The following is an 18653-nucleotide window of genomic DNA, read 5'->3' as shown; positions in this document are numbered from 1 at the left end:
GCACCTTGAAAAAATAATTATTAATTTATTTTGTGCTATCGATGTATGGGAAACCATCTGGTTCTCTCCCACTGAAGGCAAAACGATTCAACATTGGTCATACACCATTGATGATTGTGAATCATAGATAATCAATGGCCATCCCTACCATTTGTAGTTGTGGTAAAAATGTAGGAATTTAGCAGCAATTTTGAGGCAACATACACAAACTGCATGGCTCCGTCATGTCAGTTCAGGCAGCCATGCTGCAAGCTGACCACTATCAAAGAATCTGTTTATGTGCTGCGAATGTGTTCACAGCCGCTGTGACTTTTTGATGGTGCCAATGGGTGTCTCTGTACTTTTCAGGGTGGCTGGGGTTTAACATAATTTTGAACATGCTCATCATGCAGAATCACAATTGCGTTCACCATCAATGAACCAGTCCCAATGTTATTATAAATGATGAACCTCATTCAGAGATGGACACAATGCACATGGATGCTGTATCTTTGGATGCAGCTGCAATGTGAAAATATGATAATATCGCAGGGGGCATCAGAGGGAAAATGACACCTCCTGACTGCATCACACTGAGTAAGACTGAGGATAGTTGGATTAGACTTTGCAGCTCTATAATGCCCCTTTCAGACCGCACTTAAAAACTGGTATTTTGCCGATTTTTAACCGTTTTAAAACGGTAATCTGTGCGGTCTGAAAGGTGCAGGACCACTTTACCGTTTTACAAAAGCCAATTTTGTAAAATGCTAAAAATGGAGGGTCCTACCCATTTCAGACCCGGTATATTGGCATCAAAATCGGGTCTGAAACGGTATTTAGGACCCAGCCAATGAGCTGGGTCCTAAATTCAGCGCTGTGAATATTTAATGAGCGCTCATTAAATATTCACAGAACTGGAGCGGCTTCCCGCCGCCCCCCCCCTGCGCGTGGGTCGACTCCCCCTACCCACCCCCGCAATGTGTTAAACCGCCCCCCCCGTGCAGCCGGTACCTCCATAATTTGCGGATCCCGGCAGTGCAGTATGGTCGGAAGCACTCATGAAAAAAGTGTCTTTCAGAAAATGGCTGCCCCATAGGAAAGCCTGCTTTAAAAAACTTTCTTTCGTATGGGGGCAGCCATTTTCCGAAAGTCACTTTTCTTATAAGAAAAGTGACTTTCGGAAAATGGCTGCCCCCATACGAAAGACAGTTTTTTAAAACAGGTTTTCCTATGGGGCAGCCATTTTCTGAAAGACACTTTTTTTCATACGTGCAACCGTCCATACTGCAGTGCCGGGATCCGCAATAACTGAGGTATCGGCTGCACACGGGGGGCGGGGGGGGGGCACTGCAGTTAGTTGGGACAGTACATTGCAGAGCTGGCTGGCTTTGACCCTGTTTTTGGAAAGTTTCCAAAAACGGGTCTGCCAGTGTCTAAAAACCGCACTTAAACGGTAATATACCGTTTAAGAGATGCGGTGTGAAAGGGGTTTTACCTGGCAGACCCGTTTTTTGGAAACGTTTTCAAATACAGGGTCAAAGCCAGTTTTGCGGTCTGAAAGCAGCATAACTGAGCCCAGGAGGTTTCAATTGGAAGAGGCAAATCCTTGCACATCCAGAAAAAAGGGGTGACATGTCCCTGTTTTAAGGGACACTAAAGCAGGGAAGAAAAACATATAAATTATTATTGGCATAAGTTATGGTATAGCGTATGCTTTTTAGATTGGGACAAGTTTAACATTGTTGATACAATGTATAAACAAAGCATTACAACAAGTCTAGATATTAGAATAGATCCAGTGTACAGTAAAGACTTGAAAATGAATACAAAGCACTGTTGTACAGGTTGAGTATCCCATAACCAAAATGCTCATGACCAGAAGAAGCATCACGGATTATTCCGTATTTCAGAATATTTTTATATTTCAATTATGTATCTTGCATTTATGTTGTATATACACTTCAAACACACAAATACACACAAATATATTTTATTTGTGCATAAAACAAGGGTTCAAAATACACAAAGTTTGTGCACAATCTCAGATACTGAATTTGAATGCCAAGCAATCATTTTATTGCACATATTTAGTGCCAGTTACATATCATGCCCCCAGTAGTGCCAGTTATCTATCATGTCCTCAGTAGTGCTGTTACAGATGTCACAAGTAGGTTTTAAGCAAGTTTTTTTTTTTACTTTCTGGGATGTATGGTTTTCGGAATGATTTAAACAAAGCTGTGTACACACGGTCATTTATCGCTTGCAATATGGTTGCTGAGCGACCATATTGACAGTGATTGAAGTGTGCACTGGCGATAAATCGCCGGGTGAGCACTTTACCGTTTTCAGCACCCCATGCTCCTCCAACCAGCGACTTCCCCTGCCTCTTCTCCCGGCAGACTGTCATTTTCATCAGCGACCATCTCTGGTCACTAATGAAAATGGGACACTGAGCAATATGATTGCTAAGGAATATATTGCTAGCAATATATTGCCAGCGATCATATTGCTCCGTGTGTACGCACCTTAAAGGATATTTGGATAATGGATACTCAACCTGTAATAACATGCAGCCCTAAAATTACATTGCTAGTCAAAGTATCCTGCAAATTCTCTAGATTCTTGGTATTTTAGAAATCAAAGAAGTTTAAAGGTAGAAATTAGAATTTTGTATTTTTCAAAATTATCTGCTTATTTTTTGTGATGATATACAGTGCATGCAAAAAACTTTAAATACAATCTTCTCTTAAAATGTCCTTTAAATAGATTACAGAAGTAAGCTAAAAAACTTTTTGTACCTTATAATAGATAATAGATATAGATAATTTTTTCTACTGAAAAAATATTTTAAATCAAATATATATTCCAAACTATGAATTGTAAATTTCAAATATGCTTCCTACATTTATCCTCATGGTGGTGCTCTTGCCTAACAAAGCAGAGAAGCTGCAATGTACAATGTGAGGAACTGGTGATTTTTGTAATAGTCAGACACACTGCAGATCAACAAGAAGACAGGTTATGTTTCACCCTTCTCTTGCACTGAGGATACCAAGCATTATTTTCATTGCTATTTGGATTCTAAAGAAACAGTAACAGCAACTCAACACATCATTATATGGAGGACATGGCTTGGCAAGTAATATTTTTCTGCTTTTGTTTCTATACTGTGGCTGCTTCTAATCAGTTTCACTACTCAATTCTAGAGGAGATGAAGCTGAATTCTGTAATAGGGAACATTGCAGAAGATTTGGGATTGAACAGTAATGAAGTGACAATGAGGAAATTAAGGATTGTTTCCCAGAACATGAATTATTTTAACATAAGTTTAAAAAATGGTAATTTATATGTCAGTGACAGGATAGACAGGGAAGAGATATGTGGATCAGAGCAGAGCTGCTTTCTGGATCTTCAAATTTTGGCTGAAAATCCTGTAAATGTTTATTCGGTTAAAATTGAAATTCAGGATATAAATGATAACGCACCAACTTTTTCTAAGAATACTTTCAATATAGGAATAAGTGAATCTGCTTTGCCAGGAGCACGATTTGTTCTGGGAAATGCACGAGATCCAGATGCAGGGACTAATTCTTTACAGTCGTATACTCTTAGTCCTAATTCACATTTCACATTGGTAGATAAATCTGAATCCAGAAAGGAATATCTAGAACTACTTTTAATGCAGCCTCTGGATCGGGAAAAACAACAAAAGTATGAAATAATTTTAACTGCTTTTGATGGAGGCCAACCTGTGAAAACTGGAACTGCCATAATTAAAATTGTGGTACAGGATGTTAATGATAATTACCCAGTGTTCAGTCAGCAAAGTTACAAAGTTAACGTAAATGAGAATTTACCAATTGGTTTTGTAGTTCTTCACCTAAATGCCAGTGATAAAGATGAAGGCTCCAATGCAGAGATTACATATTCTTTTAGTCACATTCCGGAAAATGCTCGTCAAGTCCTCAGTATGGATCCAGAAACTGGTGTCATTAAAACTATAGGAGAACTAGACTTTGAAGCAACACAAAGTTATGAGATGACTGTGGAAGCAGCTGATGGCGGTGGCTTGGTGGAGCAATGTACTGTATTGATACAGATTGTGGATGTCAATGACAATGCTCCTGAGATAGTGCTTGCATCACTCTCTACACCAATTCCAGAGGATTCTACACCAGGTACACTTGTGGCATTAATTAATGTTAAGGATTTGGATTCTGGAAAATATGGGGATGTGAGTTGTCGAGTAACAGATACACCAGCGCTTAAACTAATACCATCCTCCAATAATTTCTACAAGCTAGTAACGGCTAGTTCTCTAGACAGAGAAACCAATTCTACTTATAATGTAACAATTATAGCTGAAGATGAAGGATCTCCTCCAATGATAACTAAGAAAATTATATATATAACCATTTCAGATGTTAATGATAATCCACCGGTCTTTGATAAACCAATGTATATATCCTACATTCCGGAGCACACCCCAGCAGGAACTTCAGTACATAGTGTACATGCATTAGATCCAGATGACAAAGAAAATGCTCAGATAGTATATTCTATTGTAAATACAAATGTCGATAACATTCCAGTGTCATCGTTCATCTCCATAAACTCAATGACCGGAGTTATTTATGCTCAGAGATCATTTGACTATGAACAGCTGCGGGAATTTCAGTTCCAAGTGATGGCTAAAGACAGCGGATCTCCTCCTCTAAGCAGCAATGTCACTGTGAGGATATGTATCATTGATAAGAACGATAATGCTCCTAAGATTCTCTACCCAACACCAGACACTGAGGGATCAGCATTATTTGAGTTCATCCCTCACTCTGCTGAGAAAGGGTATCTAGTGACCAAAGTGATTGCAGTGGATGCTGACTCTGGACACAATGCCTGGCTCTCCTATCACTTTCTACAAGTTCCTGATCCTTCTTTATTCACCATTGGCCAACACACTGGTGAAATTAGGATAGGACGAGACCTTCCAGACACAGAATCTTTGAGACAGAAGATTGTGGTCCTGGTAAAGGATAATGGAGTACCCTCTCTGTCAACTACAGTTACGTTGAACTTCGTTGTGGCTGAAAACTTTCAGCAACTTGAACCAGAGATAAGGCGCCAACCTCGTAATTCAGAGACTCCATCTAATGTAACATTTTATCTAGTTATAGCCATAGCTCTCATCTCTATATTATTTATTGTGGCAGTGTTGGCTACAGTCATATTTAAATGCCACAAATCCAATACTGCAACATCTTTTGAGGCTCTGAGTAGAAACGTGTATCCTCAGTTCACCCTGGGATGTCCATCAGAGATCAGTGATGGGAGCTTACCTTATCCATTCTCCTATGATGTGTGTGTGACCCTCGACTCAAAGCAAAATGAAATTGCCTATCTGAAACCAGCGCAGAATGTCCCCACAGACAATCTCATTGATACAGGTGATTCTGCTGTTGAAACTGATTCTACAAAAGCCAATTTGTCTACCAGCGGTATTTTACAGGTATGACATACTAAAACCAAATTAATAGGAATTACTATATGGTTGCTTAGATGAAATGTAAGTACATTATTATGTTTAGTTATGAGAAATTATGCGAGTTAATATGTATAATAATTTAAGTAACTGTTAAATGTGCTTTTAAAATAACGGCATTACTGTAACGCATATATGCTTGAAATCTTCAATTTCTAATGTCATTGTTATGGTCTAGAAATGAAAAAAAAAAATAACATTAGTGCTTTTTTATGTTTTGTTTGACAATTTACATTTAGAAATCTTTTCACAAATTACATCTATAATCAATATATCAAGAGGACCATACAGTAATTATTACTCTTATAAATATTAATTGAAAATGTGGAATGGGAGCTCCATTGCCCCCTCCCATCTCTGTTCCAGGCCGTGAATGACATATAGCATTTTGTTCTTGTTTTACCAGCTGTGTTGTATTGCAAAATGGATCAGTGCTTATACAGTGTATGTGTAACTCCCAGACAATTGGGTGTAAGTCTGGGAATACAGGTACTAACCAGAAGTCCACGTGAAGATCCCTTTTCTCAGCTGTCAATAGACGTCAGATTCACCTCTGGCTTTTCCAGGGAAAATAACGTCTGCATCGTGGAGCACTCGGGTTTACTGAGGGAATAGTTGGAATACATTCATGCCATTGAATAATGGACACTTAACTAAATTACCACACAGTGCCTTTATGACATTGTACTTTAAACCACTAGTAGTGAACTTATTGGCTTTTAGTTTCAATGCAATCTCCACATAACAAGTACACATTCAACACAAAAAAAGGGGGTGTAATAAAGAAGAGCGCAAGTGGCTAGAGCATGCAGCTTATCAGACACACTTAGTGTTTGTCAACCCACTAAAAATGAAATGTAAAGGAAAAGAGCAGTTGGTGATTGATTTAGCGCCATCTAGCTGTTTACAGAGTTCAGGACAAATCACCTTAGGTGAATGTAATAAAACAATACATAATGTTTGGATATCTCCAGCAGTACAGGTGTAATAGCAATTATCTGAAATGATAAGGAATGTGAGGCACCCCTTACCCAATAATGGGTATTTATAGTGGGGGTGAGACACAAAAAAACATCATCGTGTAGTATTATGATACAAGAATTTTTTTTAATTTGTACATAAAACTCACAATACATAGACATTTAAAATTGCATGATCAAAAATCCCAATGGCAACAACTGCAAACAAGATGGTAGTTTCGGGTCCGGTCCTTTAAGATGTCATCAGAGTGGAGTAGGATGCATCAGAAATGTGATGAAGGACCTTAGCGTCCGAAACGCGTAAAGTGTGGTTATACTGGATTCAACTTTCCCTGCCGACTGCTCTGTGTTCCTGGTTTTCAAGAGGAGGATCCCGATACCGGTTGTGTGCATCATTATCCACTCTGATGACATCTTAGAGGACCAGACCCAAAACTCCTCATCCATCTCATCATAGCACAGAGTGATCAATTTGCATCTCCTTTCTATATTTATACACTATTCTACATATAAGGCAATTCAGATGTGATTGGTTTTATGGCCTTTTTACAAACTTAGTTGAATATTCTTATACCGATGTGTCCAGATACATCTATCCGCCATTCACCACAAGTTGCATCACACATAATGTGTGATCGTAATGACTCATTAATGCCAGGCTTCCTCTTGTGCAACTTTTTACAGTAAAAGGCCTCCACAAATGTCATGTGAATATGATGCACGAGCAGCTTGTGCTTATTAAAATATTTTGTGGCATGCCTATATTCTGTGCGTTTGCAGCTGTATCTGCATAGAAAATGGTACATTCAGTGTTTTCTAATAAATACTAAATGTGTTACAGTGTTTTTGTTGTATCTGCATTTTGTATGCAGATACAGAGGCAGTCACACAGAATATAGGCATGCCACATATCATTTTTTCAGCATAAGCTCTTGTGTGTTCCATTTGCATCACTTTGTATATTTAAATGGAAAAAGTTGCATGGAAAGAGGCTTGGGGCACCTAAGTCACACAACGACATGGTGTGACTAGAAGGGCTGTTTAACATTCAAGGAGGCTAAATGTATGTGAACACATATACAGTATACATAGTTATAGGGAGTACAGTATTATTGAATAGTCAAGCTCAGCTCCATTCTGGGGCTGATGAGAACCCTCCGAAATAAGGTATGCCTTTAAATCTAAGGGGGAGCATTATCAAAATTTAGAAAGAGATACAGTACCAAACAATTAACCCCTAGCTGTCATTTAACAGGCTGTGTATGAAAACATCATTGGCCCTTATTCTGATTGATGCGGACTTTACCGCGTTCTTACGGATTGCGTCTTTACGGCGTCTGCGCATGCGTGGAGAACGCTACGCGCATGTGCCACGCCTTGACTCGGTACCAGTTCAGACAAAGCCCGTCCAAAACTGGTCACCGCAATCAGTCGGGAAATAGGGGCGTATTATGGGCGTCATGCGGAATGACACATGGGCGTAGTTTCAAAGTGGGCAAAACGGGGCGGAAACATGGGCGGACACGGGGGAGTACACTTATGTTGGGGGGCGTACATTCGGAAACCACTCCGAATGCACGCGAGCAAAAAGGGCTGAAATGTGCGGTGTCCACAAGTGTACTATTGCTTTGCGGACACCACTCGTTCATGCGGTAGGCGAACGTACGCCTAATGACTACAACCATTGATTCCAATTCCAAATAAGCAGTTTTTTATGAGGATAGGTAATTGAATAAGTGGGTCATGTGATGTCTTGCAGAAGATACTTCATAGTGGGTTGTTTGGCGTAAATCCTCCGCTTACGTGCGGTAGCACCGCTTGGCTCCCGTTCGGATGCGGTATTCCCGAGCATACCCTGTAATACTCTGTAATACCGTGCAGAATCGGAGTGTTTCTCCCGCACACGCATGGTTTGTATGTCGTCCGTAAACACGCCCTGTTCTTAAAGAGTGAGTCCGTCCGAATGCGGAGGACACGTGGGCGTTTCTACGGACGATGGCCGCATGCGGCAAAACACCGTGGCGTGCGGACCGCTCCGTAAGAATGCGGGAATTTCCGCACAGATCAGAATAAGGGCCATTGTTAGCACTGAAGGTGATTAGCTACCACTAATATTTAACTTTACCAATTTGGGCACTTTGCACATCTACATTTTACTGGAATATTTGAAAATAGAAGTTGATTGGGTTATCGTATAATTCAAAAAAAAAAGTTAAAGAAATATTTTAGGTACTGTTGCTGACCTCAGTGGAAGATCAAATAGATCAAATAGATGACAAAATCTAATATTAATTTATATGACAAGGGATTTGTTTTTGCAAATTCTGAATGGAATTTTTTTTTTAATAAACAGTATCTCTCATAGGGGCAGTTGTATTAAGCCTTAACAAGAGATAAATGCAAGGGTGATAAAGAGAGATAAAAATCCAGCCAATCACCTGCTAACTGTCATGTTACAGGCTGTGTTTGAAAAAAGTCAGTAAGGAGCTGATTGGCTGGACGTTTATCTCTCTTTATCACCTTTATCCATTTATCTCTTGTTAAGGCTTAATACATCTGCCTCATTGTTCTCTCTTTATTTAGTATTTTCCGTCTCTTTATATATATATCAGTGCTAATCTGCATCAGTCTTAGGGGGAAATTCTATTTGCAGTGATATTTTAACACTGCTATTGGATTTCACTGTTATCCCCTTAAGGCAACACTTATTGGGGATTCTGCTCCGCTTGCCTCAGACACTTATTTCCCAATAAGCAGCCACAAGAGACCCTTTTTTATAAGCCAATAACACAACTTATCCCGAATCACATAACACAACTTATCCTGAATCACATATTTTATCACCTGATAACGGGTCATTTACTGCATGGTAAAAACAGGCTATAATTGTATAGCCCAATAGAGATTTCAGGCTAAAAAGACCATTATTACCGTACTGTAAATGTGTTGTCATTTGAATCACTTTTATCCACTGTAAGTGTCACTAATAAAAAAATAACGTTACAAAACTTTCGTCACCTTTTGACACTACAGCACACAGTAGTGTTACAATAATGTTGATACTGGGCAGGGTTGTGATCGACATAGACTACAGTACACTGGGCCAATAGTAAAGAGTTTTGATTATAACAATGATAAAAAAATGCAAAAATATATTATAAATATCTTCTTTTATTTATTTTAATCATTTGTATAGTCAAAACTCAGGAGCATACTTGCCTACTTTTGAAAACTAGTTTTTAAGGAGATTATAGCTGGTAGTAAAATTTTGCACAGCTCCCCATTGAGGGGGCATGTCATGCTCCACCCAAAGGCATGGCTAGTTCTATATATGGAGAGACTAAAGCTGGTTTCACATTGCAAAAACCTGCTTTCAACCCGTTTTTGTAATAGGGTCTTAAAACGGGTCAAAAGCCAGTTAAACCCCTTTCATAATGCATGTTGTTAAGGTATATTGCAGTTTCAATACCGTTTTTGTACCTTCAGATTCAACCCATTTCACCCATAGAAATCCATACAATGTAATTTTAAATATTTTTTTCCTGCTTGTGGGCGGGGATAATGTGTGGTTATCATTTGTAGCAAATACCGTTTCTGAGCTGTTCAGACTGCAGGAAAAAATGGCTCTGAAACGTGTAGGATCCTGCTTTTAACACGTTTCAAAAGAAATTTAGCATAGAAAAAACAGCAATGTAAAAAAATGCGAAGCTCATTAAAAAATTGCCTACATGTGTTATCGCTAAAAAAACCCGGAGGAGTCAGCAGGCAGTACCCAACGCGTTTCGCCTTGATGAAGTCTTAAATGACGAAACGCGTTGGTACTGCCTGCTGACGCCTGCATAAATAGATAATTTCCGTTTTTACATTTTATCTTAAAACCTTTTAGTATATCTCCGTTTTTTTTTTTTTTAGTGATAACACATGTAGGCAATTTTTTAATGAGCTTCGCATTTTTTTACATTGCTGTTTTTTCTATGCTAAATTTCTTGTACTGTTTGTTCTTATATTCAATGCTATTGTGCATTTTTTTATATGTATAAAATAAATTCTTATATGTTTTAAAAAGAAATACGTTTCTTATACAGGTATTTGTAGTCGCTTAGACCTTTATCCAATCCATTATATATATATATATATATATATATATATATATATATATATATATATATATATATATATAGGTGACCAGCGCTGGGAGATAACCGGTGTGAAACCTCCAAAAGATTGAGATTTTCCTCAAATCTTCTGAAATATTAGCGATCCCCTTGTGTGTAGGTGCCAGAAGGAAGTCAACTTACTTCAAAATTCTATTCTGGTGTGCACATCAAGGTATCTTTAACATGAGACTTCAAGATGTAACAGGATCGTGAACTTACTTTATAATTCTGCCCCGCGTTCCTATAATGGTTTCTTTTTCCAATGTAACAGCAGGCAGGCGGTGATGTGAAAAAGCAGGATTTATTGAAAAAGAAACCATTATAGGAACGCAGGGCAGAATTATAAAGTAAGTTCACGATCCTGTTACATCTTGATGTCTCATGTTGAAGATACCTTGATGTGCACACCAGAATAGAATTTTGAAGTTGACTTCCTTCTGGCACCTACACACAAGGGGATCGCTAATATTTCAGAAGATTTGAGGAAAATCTCAATCCTTTGGAGGTTTCACACCGGTTATCTCCCAGCGCTGGTCACCTATATATATATATATATGTATATATATACAGAAAGATGTGACTCCAATAATGCGCTTTATGTATATATATGTTGTCTAGGATTTTCTCTTTAGGTTCGCCGCAACCTTTTTTAGTAGACCAGCAGCTTCTTGTATTAGGTTTGAATAATTTCTCTGTATCAGGTGAATAGATTTAAAAACTTCCTTATGAAGATATTATTGACCATGAGCGGCCAGGTGGCATCAGCAGCGGCTCCAGCCAGCGGGCAACCAGTTGATGCAGTGTGCAAAAAACGGGAAGATTACTTAGAATGGTGTGAGTATTTTATGGCTGTCGCCTTTCTATCAGCTCAGAGGAGTAAAGATCCAAGTTCCCAAGTTGGAGCATGTATAGTAAATCCTGAAAATAAGATTGTTGGTATTGGGTACAATGGGATGCCAAATGGCTGTCATGATGATGTCCTTCCATGGGGGAGGACTGCAAAGGATAGACTTGACACAAAATATCCATATGGATTACTAGCTCTATACAATCAGGAAAACACTAACTATATTTTCTGAGAGCTGGGATTGGAGGACACCGTTACCCTTTTTAAATAAGCCATTCTAATTTATTCTCCCTCCAAATTGCTGAAATAGAATTTGTGCTGTGTTTGTCATGCAGAGTTTAATGCCATAATGAACAAAAATTCTGCCGATGTTAAAGGCTGTGTCATGTATGTTGCTCTGTTTCCATGCAATGGACAATGCAAGTTAATCATCCAAGCAGGCATTAAAGAAGTGATATACATGTCTGATAAGTCTCACGATTCCCCAGAAATTAAAGCTTCAAGGCACATGTTTGATCTCACTGGTATCAAATACACGAAATTTGTTCCCAAGAGGAGAAATATAGTCATTGACTTTGATTCGATCAATAACAGCAGACAGAGTCCAGCACCTTTGTGAAGACTTGGAAGTATTTCTAGTTACTGTCATATGATCCATCCTGGCTTTACATCCGTACACCAGCAAGAAGCTGCAGAGTCAGATGTTCTATATACCTACATAAATTGTCCCTGCTGCTTTTGTGTCACATTTACTGTAAATGCAGCCTCAATACACCAAATGGGGCAACATGGGTTTTGTATACATATGATGATGATAATAAGTACTTCCAAGCTGTTATTGAGTGGTTGTATTTATTAGGCCAATATTTACATCTGTCTTGTATCTAAAGGTTTTTTTTTCCTGTAATATATTCCAATTATTTTTTTTTTTTTTTTTTTTTAGTCTTGTTCAGTATAGCTATCTCATTGGATAAATACATGTAAAATGTTTGAGCTAGTAGATTTTACTCGTATAGATTATTTGTAATTTGTTTTTATTAAAAACTGAATTATAAAAAAAAAAACTTGCTTCATGGAGTCACAGATCTCACCTTGCAGCAAATGGATATCCCTCAGGTCCCAGAAACCAGTTAGCTACCTACTGTAGCAGCAGTAGTGGATTCCTGTTCAGTAATCTCCAAAAGTGGCATACAGTCACCCACTTAATGCATTTCAGGTATAAATATTTGTGTCCCAATAATCTCAGACGAAAGGAGAGGAGGGATGGCCAAGACACAATAGGGAATAAAAAATGCAAGTTTAAACTGTCAGCGGGAAAGCTGGCCAAGACCAGAAACTCAAACAGCTCTAAAAAATAAATCTTGGGAATTAGAAATTAGAATAAACAAAATACACATATGTTAACCCTTTGTTAACCCTTTTGTTAATCCTGACCTGTTTGGGTTTTGCTCAACAACAAATCGTCAGGTGATGTCCTACCTGCCGATCAATATCCCACCTGCCGATCAGTGAAAAGGGGGTGTGTCCGCGTAAACGGCCGTGGATTGTCGAGATACGGCCGTGATCACAACAATCCATGGCCGTTCTCGGCAGAACGGGCCCGTCAGTTTTTAAAGTCGGGCTCATTCTGCCATGATGCCTCTTCAATGCTGTCAGTAAAGACAACTTTGAATAGGCACCTGCCAATATTTCCCCCATCGGAAATAGCGGTGGAGGATTGCATGCCCCCCTTTGAGTGCCAATATCTCTGTGAGAGATGCGCAAAATATTGGCTAGAAACGCCAGCGTCACTAACAAAAAATGTTAGCGACCAGTTTGGTTTGCAGTGTAAATGATTTCCGCTTTAAAGAACTGGAGATTTCTTACTAAATTTCTCACTTTCTGAATCTCATCCTATTACATTTCACCCTGTATTTCCTATATAAGGTAAACATTACAGGTCATTATAATGAAAAAATTTTGCCAATTTTCACACCAATTTTGACAAATTCACTTGGCACTCAAAGCGTTAACAAACATGCCAACTATTTCAATGCCACAGGTATTTGGTGACTTTGAAATGGAAGTTAAAACTATCATCTTCTTACTTTTAAATATTAGCCTAATACAATTATATTGTGCGGAAATACGCTATTATATATTTTAATTGAAATTTTAATTTAGTTTAAAAATACTTACAAACCTTTTCCGTACAGTACTGTAGATTTTGTTACTGTTTTGTACAGGTTTTATATCTGGTGCCACTTCTCACATTCTCCCTGGCATTGCTGTGGTGGTTTTGAATTCTTATGCAATTCTATTTTTGAAACTTTGGGCCTGATTCAGGTATGAGTGGCCCTGTTTCCGATGGTGTGGGTCTGCGCATGTGCGAATATATGCATGTGCAGAACCCTGTGTGAACACCTTTGGCAAGTATCACAGTCGCTGAGGAGTACACACGGTCAGGGGAGGGAAGTGGGTGGACAGGGGGCTGGTGTAGGGCAATGCTCAGCACTTTATGGGAGTCCATATGAAAACACTGCGAGGCCACCTGCGAGGCCAGGCAGCTGAGGTCACATGGCATCAGTGCCTGCCCCCTTTGCGACCATCTCTGGTGGAAGTAAAAGACAGCCTAGATTGACTTTTATTTGTGACTGGGAAAAAATAATTTGATGACTGCGAGGGGATGGTAAAGCATACACATGCCCTCTCATGCCAGGTAGACATTCGCTCGGGCAGTGGACAGGCAGTAGTGTGGCCAATCCCAGGATCAGTGGGATCCTAAGATTTAGCCCCTAAAACACCAGGGTTTTCAATCCTGGTATTGGAGTTTCCAATCCCAGGATTTCGGGATTAGACTGCACATGCACAGGTTAATGCTGGGGCAATGCTGCACAGAGCAGTGTGGCTCTGTGCAGCTTTAAGACACCAGAGGTCATGTTGCGCAGGCCACAGCCCGCCTCGTCCTGGGTGCGCTGCCATCCCACCTCCATTAGCCACCCAACCCACCCTGATTGCATTCACCCACCCTTCAAGCTTGATTGCCTGCCCACCCACCGGCCTGGCTCCATCGCCGACCCGCCTGGCTTCACCACCCACACTTCTGGCCGCACCACACCCTGCGGGCGGCTGGGCGGGTTTTATTATTGGGGAAGCCAGTCCCGGGAATCCAAGAATTGTGCATTTTTCAATCCCGAATTCCGTGATTGAAAAAATGCCCCGGGATTGGCATTCCTAGCCCTGCTGCTTAGCGAGCAGGTCTGAATTAGGACCATTGCTCCTATATTGATTCATATGGTTCATGCTGGACAACACCACATTTCACATTTGGTGAACCAGTCCAGAAATTGGTGCCTTTTGGCAGCAGGTTATTTCTATTTTAAATCTCTCTTGACCCGACATTCTGAATACCTTTGAATTTAATTATTTTCCCATGCCTATTTCTAAATATAAAACATTGCTCGACCACCAGAACAATGCCGCAAAGGTGGTGATCCTGGTTCATTGGATGTCCACTGTCACTGAATGGTTCCACCGCATGGACATGGAGGCCATAACACTATGCTCTCTGGATAGATATTCTTGTTTATCTGCATATGGTATTATACCTAATTAAAAAATCTCCCCAAAATATCATACATTGGTAACTTGCACATAAACTCAATTGTTCTCCATTAATCCTTTTTTTGTGTTTTAGGTATTAGTTATTAGTTTAGTTATATTTTAGTTATTACCTATGTGTTTATTTGCTATTTGAATTGACACATTACCGTCATTTTTCTGAGCCCTTTGAATATGGCATCTTTATTTGCTCTCTTTGTAACCAAATATTTCATACATTTTGATAAAAAAAATCTCTATTTGTATAAGTGTGTGGTGTGTGCAAGTTAACAATAAAATCTAGCCCTAAACTCACATTTCTGATGACTGGCCATAGTGTATGGCAAATTATCTAGTTTCTTTGTTCTTTATAAAAGATGTGCAAAGGTTTTTTTGTCATTGTACAGTATGTATGCAAGAAAGTTTACATTATTCTGTGAAATTCATTTAAAATACATTACATAATACTGTAAGTAAACACAAAAGAAACTTTTTTGTGTTTGATACTTCAATTATATTTAAACATATATACTGCAGTATTTCAAAATGATTATTTTTAACTGCAAAAAAATTGAAATCAAATATACATTTTTAAACTCTGAATTTTAAAATTTAAATGTACTTCCGAAATGTATCCTCATGGTGGTGCTCTTGCCTAACAAGGCAGAGAAGCTGGCTGTACAATGTGAGGAACTAGTGATTTTTGTAATACTCAGACACTGCAGATCAACAAGAAGACAGGTTATTTTTCACCCTTCTCTTGCACTGAGGATATCAAGCATCATTTTCATCTTTATTTGGATACTTAAGAAACAGTAACAGCAACTCAGCACATCATTATATGGAGGACATGGCTTGGCAAGTAATATTTTTCTGCTTTTGTTTCTATGCTGTGGCTGCTTCTAATCAGTTTCACTACTCAATTCTAGAGGAGATGAAGCTGAATTCTGTAATAGGGAACATTGCAGAGGATTTGGGATTGAACAGTAATGAAGTGACAATGAGAAAATTAAGGATTGTTTCCCAGAACAGAAATTATTTCAACATCAGTTTAAAAAATGGTAATTTATATGTCAGTGACAGGATAGACAGGGAAGAGATATGTGGATCAGAGCAGAGCTGCTTTCTGGATCTTGAGATTTTGGCTGAAAATCCTGTGAATGTTTATTCATTTAAAATTGAAATTCAGGATATAAATGATAACGCACCAACTTTTTATAAGAATACTTTCAATATAGGAATAAGTGAATCTGCTTTGCCAGGAGCACATTTTATTTTGGGTAATGCACGAGATCCAGATGTAGGAATTAATTCTATACAGTCCTATAATCTCAGCCCTAATTCACAATTCACATTGGTAGATAAATCTGAGTCTGGAACAGAACATCCAGAACTACTTTTAGTGCAGCCTCTGGATCGTGAAAATAAACAAAAGTATGAAATAGTGTTAACTGCTTTTGATGGAGGAAAACCTGTGAAAACTGGAACTGCAATAATTAAAATTGTGGTACAGGATGTTAATGATAATTATCCAGTATTCAGTCAAAAATCTTATAAAATCAACTTAAATGAGAATGTACCAATAGGTTTTATAGTTCTACATCTAAATGCCAGTGATAAAGATGAAGGTTCCAATGCAGAGATTACATATTCATTTAGTCACATTTCTGAAAATGCTCATCAAGCCTTCACTTTGGACCCAGAGACTGGTGTTATTAAAACTATAGGAGAACTGGACTTTGAATCAACGCAAAGTTATGAGATGACTGTGGAAGCAGCCGATGGTGGTGGCTTAGTGGGGCAATGTACTGTATTGATCCAGATTGTCGATGTCAATGACAATGCTCCTGAGATAATGCTTGCATCACTATCTACACCAATTCCAGAGGATTCTGCACCCGGTACACTTGTGGCATTAATTAATGTTAAAGATTTGGATTCTGGAAAATATGGGGATGTGAGTTGTCGAATAACAGACAAATCAGCACTTAAATTACTACCATCTTCCAATAATTACTACAAGCTAGTAACGGCTATTCCTCTAGACAGAGAAACCAATTCTACTTATAACATAACTATAATAGCTGAAGATGAAGGATCTCCTCCAATGGTAACTAAGAAAATTATACATATAATCATTTCAGATGTGAATGATAATCCACCAGTCTTTGATAAACCAATGTATATAACCTACATTGAAGAGCACACCCCAGCAGGAACTTCAGTACATAGTATCCATGCATCAGACCCAGATGACAAAGAAAATGCTCAGATAGTATATTCTATTATTAATACAAACATTGAGAACATTCCAGTGTCATCGTTCATCTCCATAAACTCAATGACCGGAGTTATTTATGCTCAGAGATCATTTGACTATGAACAGCTGCGAGAATTTCAATTCCAAGTTATGGCTAAAGACAGCGGATCTCCTCCTCTAAGCAGCAATGTCACAGTGAGGATATGTATCATTGATAAGAACGATAATGCTCCTAAGATTCTCTACCCATCCCCAGACACTGAGGGATCAGCATTATTTGAGTTTATTCCTCACTCTGCTGAGAAAGGTTATCTAGTGACCAAAGTGATTGCAGTGGATGCTGACTCTGGACACAATGCCTGGCTGTCGTACCACTTTCTACAAGTTCCTGATCCTTCTTTATTTACCATTGGCCAACACACTGGTGAAATCAGGATAGGACGAGACCTTCCAGACACAGAATCTTTGAGACAAAAGATTGTGGTCCTGGTGAAGGATAATGGTGTACCCTCTCTGTCAGCTACAGTTACTTTAAACTTGGTTGTGGCTGAAAACTTTCAACAACTTGAACCAGAGATAAGACGCCAACCTCGTAATTCAGAGACTCCATCTAATGTTACATTTTATCTAGTAATAGCCATAGCTCTCATCTCTATATTATTTATTGTGGCAGTCTTGGCTACAGTCATATTTAAATGCCACAAATCCAGTACTCAAACATCTTTTGAGGCTTTGAGCAGAAACGTGTATCCTCAGTTCACCCTGGGATGTCCATCAGAGATCAGTGATGGAAGCTTACCTTATCCATTCTCATATGATGTGTGTGTGACCCTCGACTCAAAGCAGAATGAAATTGCCTATCTGAAACCGGTGCAGAATGTCCCCACCGACAACCTCATTGACACAGATGATTCTGCTGCTGGAACCTATTCTATAAAAGAAAATGTGTCTGCTGGATGCATTCTACAGGTATGACAAACTTTTGTTGAAATAAATAAGCATTACTCTTTTTGTTACTTAGATGGATATGCATGCAGTAATAAAGATAATTGATGTTTTTTGTACTCTAAAATAGCATACCTTAAAAAAAAATTACATTTTAACTTATTTTCCAATATGGCTTTTAAAATAAATTTTAAAGATGGGAGTTGCCTAAACTTTAAAGTCTAGTAATGTGTCCAGTAATTCAATTATTCCATTATTGGGCCACCAAATAAAATAGCATTAGATTGTCAGCTTTAATATATGTAATTTATATTAGGTTATTCAGTATTAAATTCTAAGCAGATGCTTATTTCCCACAATTCAACCT

At 38.6% G+C, this 18653-nt stretch overlaps 1 protein-coding gene and 1 pseudogene across 1 annotated transcript in view; both read left to right on the top strand.

Annotated features, from left to right (window-relative positions):
• Positions 1-12121, top strand: part of LOC146072926 (protocadherin Fat 4-like) — a 37622-nt gene extending 25501 nt beyond the window's left edge. The window contains exons 5-7 of the mRNA XM_083180099.1: positions 3167-5485; positions 11357-11591; positions 11838-12121. Of these exons, the coding sequence (XP_083036225.1) occupies positions 3167-5485; positions 11357-11591; positions 11838-12121 (2838 nt within the window). The remainder of the gene's footprint in view (positions 1-3166; positions 5486-11356; positions 11592-11837) is intronic.
• A 3810-nt stretch (positions 12122-15931) lies between these two features.
• LOC146072925 (protocadherin gamma-B4 pseudogene) lies at positions 15932-18316 on the top strand (annotated as a pseudogene).
• The last annotated feature ends 337 nt before the right edge of the window (positions 18317-18653 follow it).

The sequence above is a fragment of the Crinia signifera genome, chromosome 4 (genome assembly GCF_055691185.1).
Source record: "Crinia signifera chromosome 4, ASM5569118v1, whole genome shotgun sequence".
NCBI classification, from domain to species: domain Eukaryota; kingdom Metazoa; phylum Chordata; class Amphibia; order Anura; family Myobatrachidae; genus Crinia; species Crinia signifera.
The sequence above is the reverse complement of the archived record's forward strand: the minus strand, read 5'-3'. Positions and strand labels throughout refer to the sequence as shown.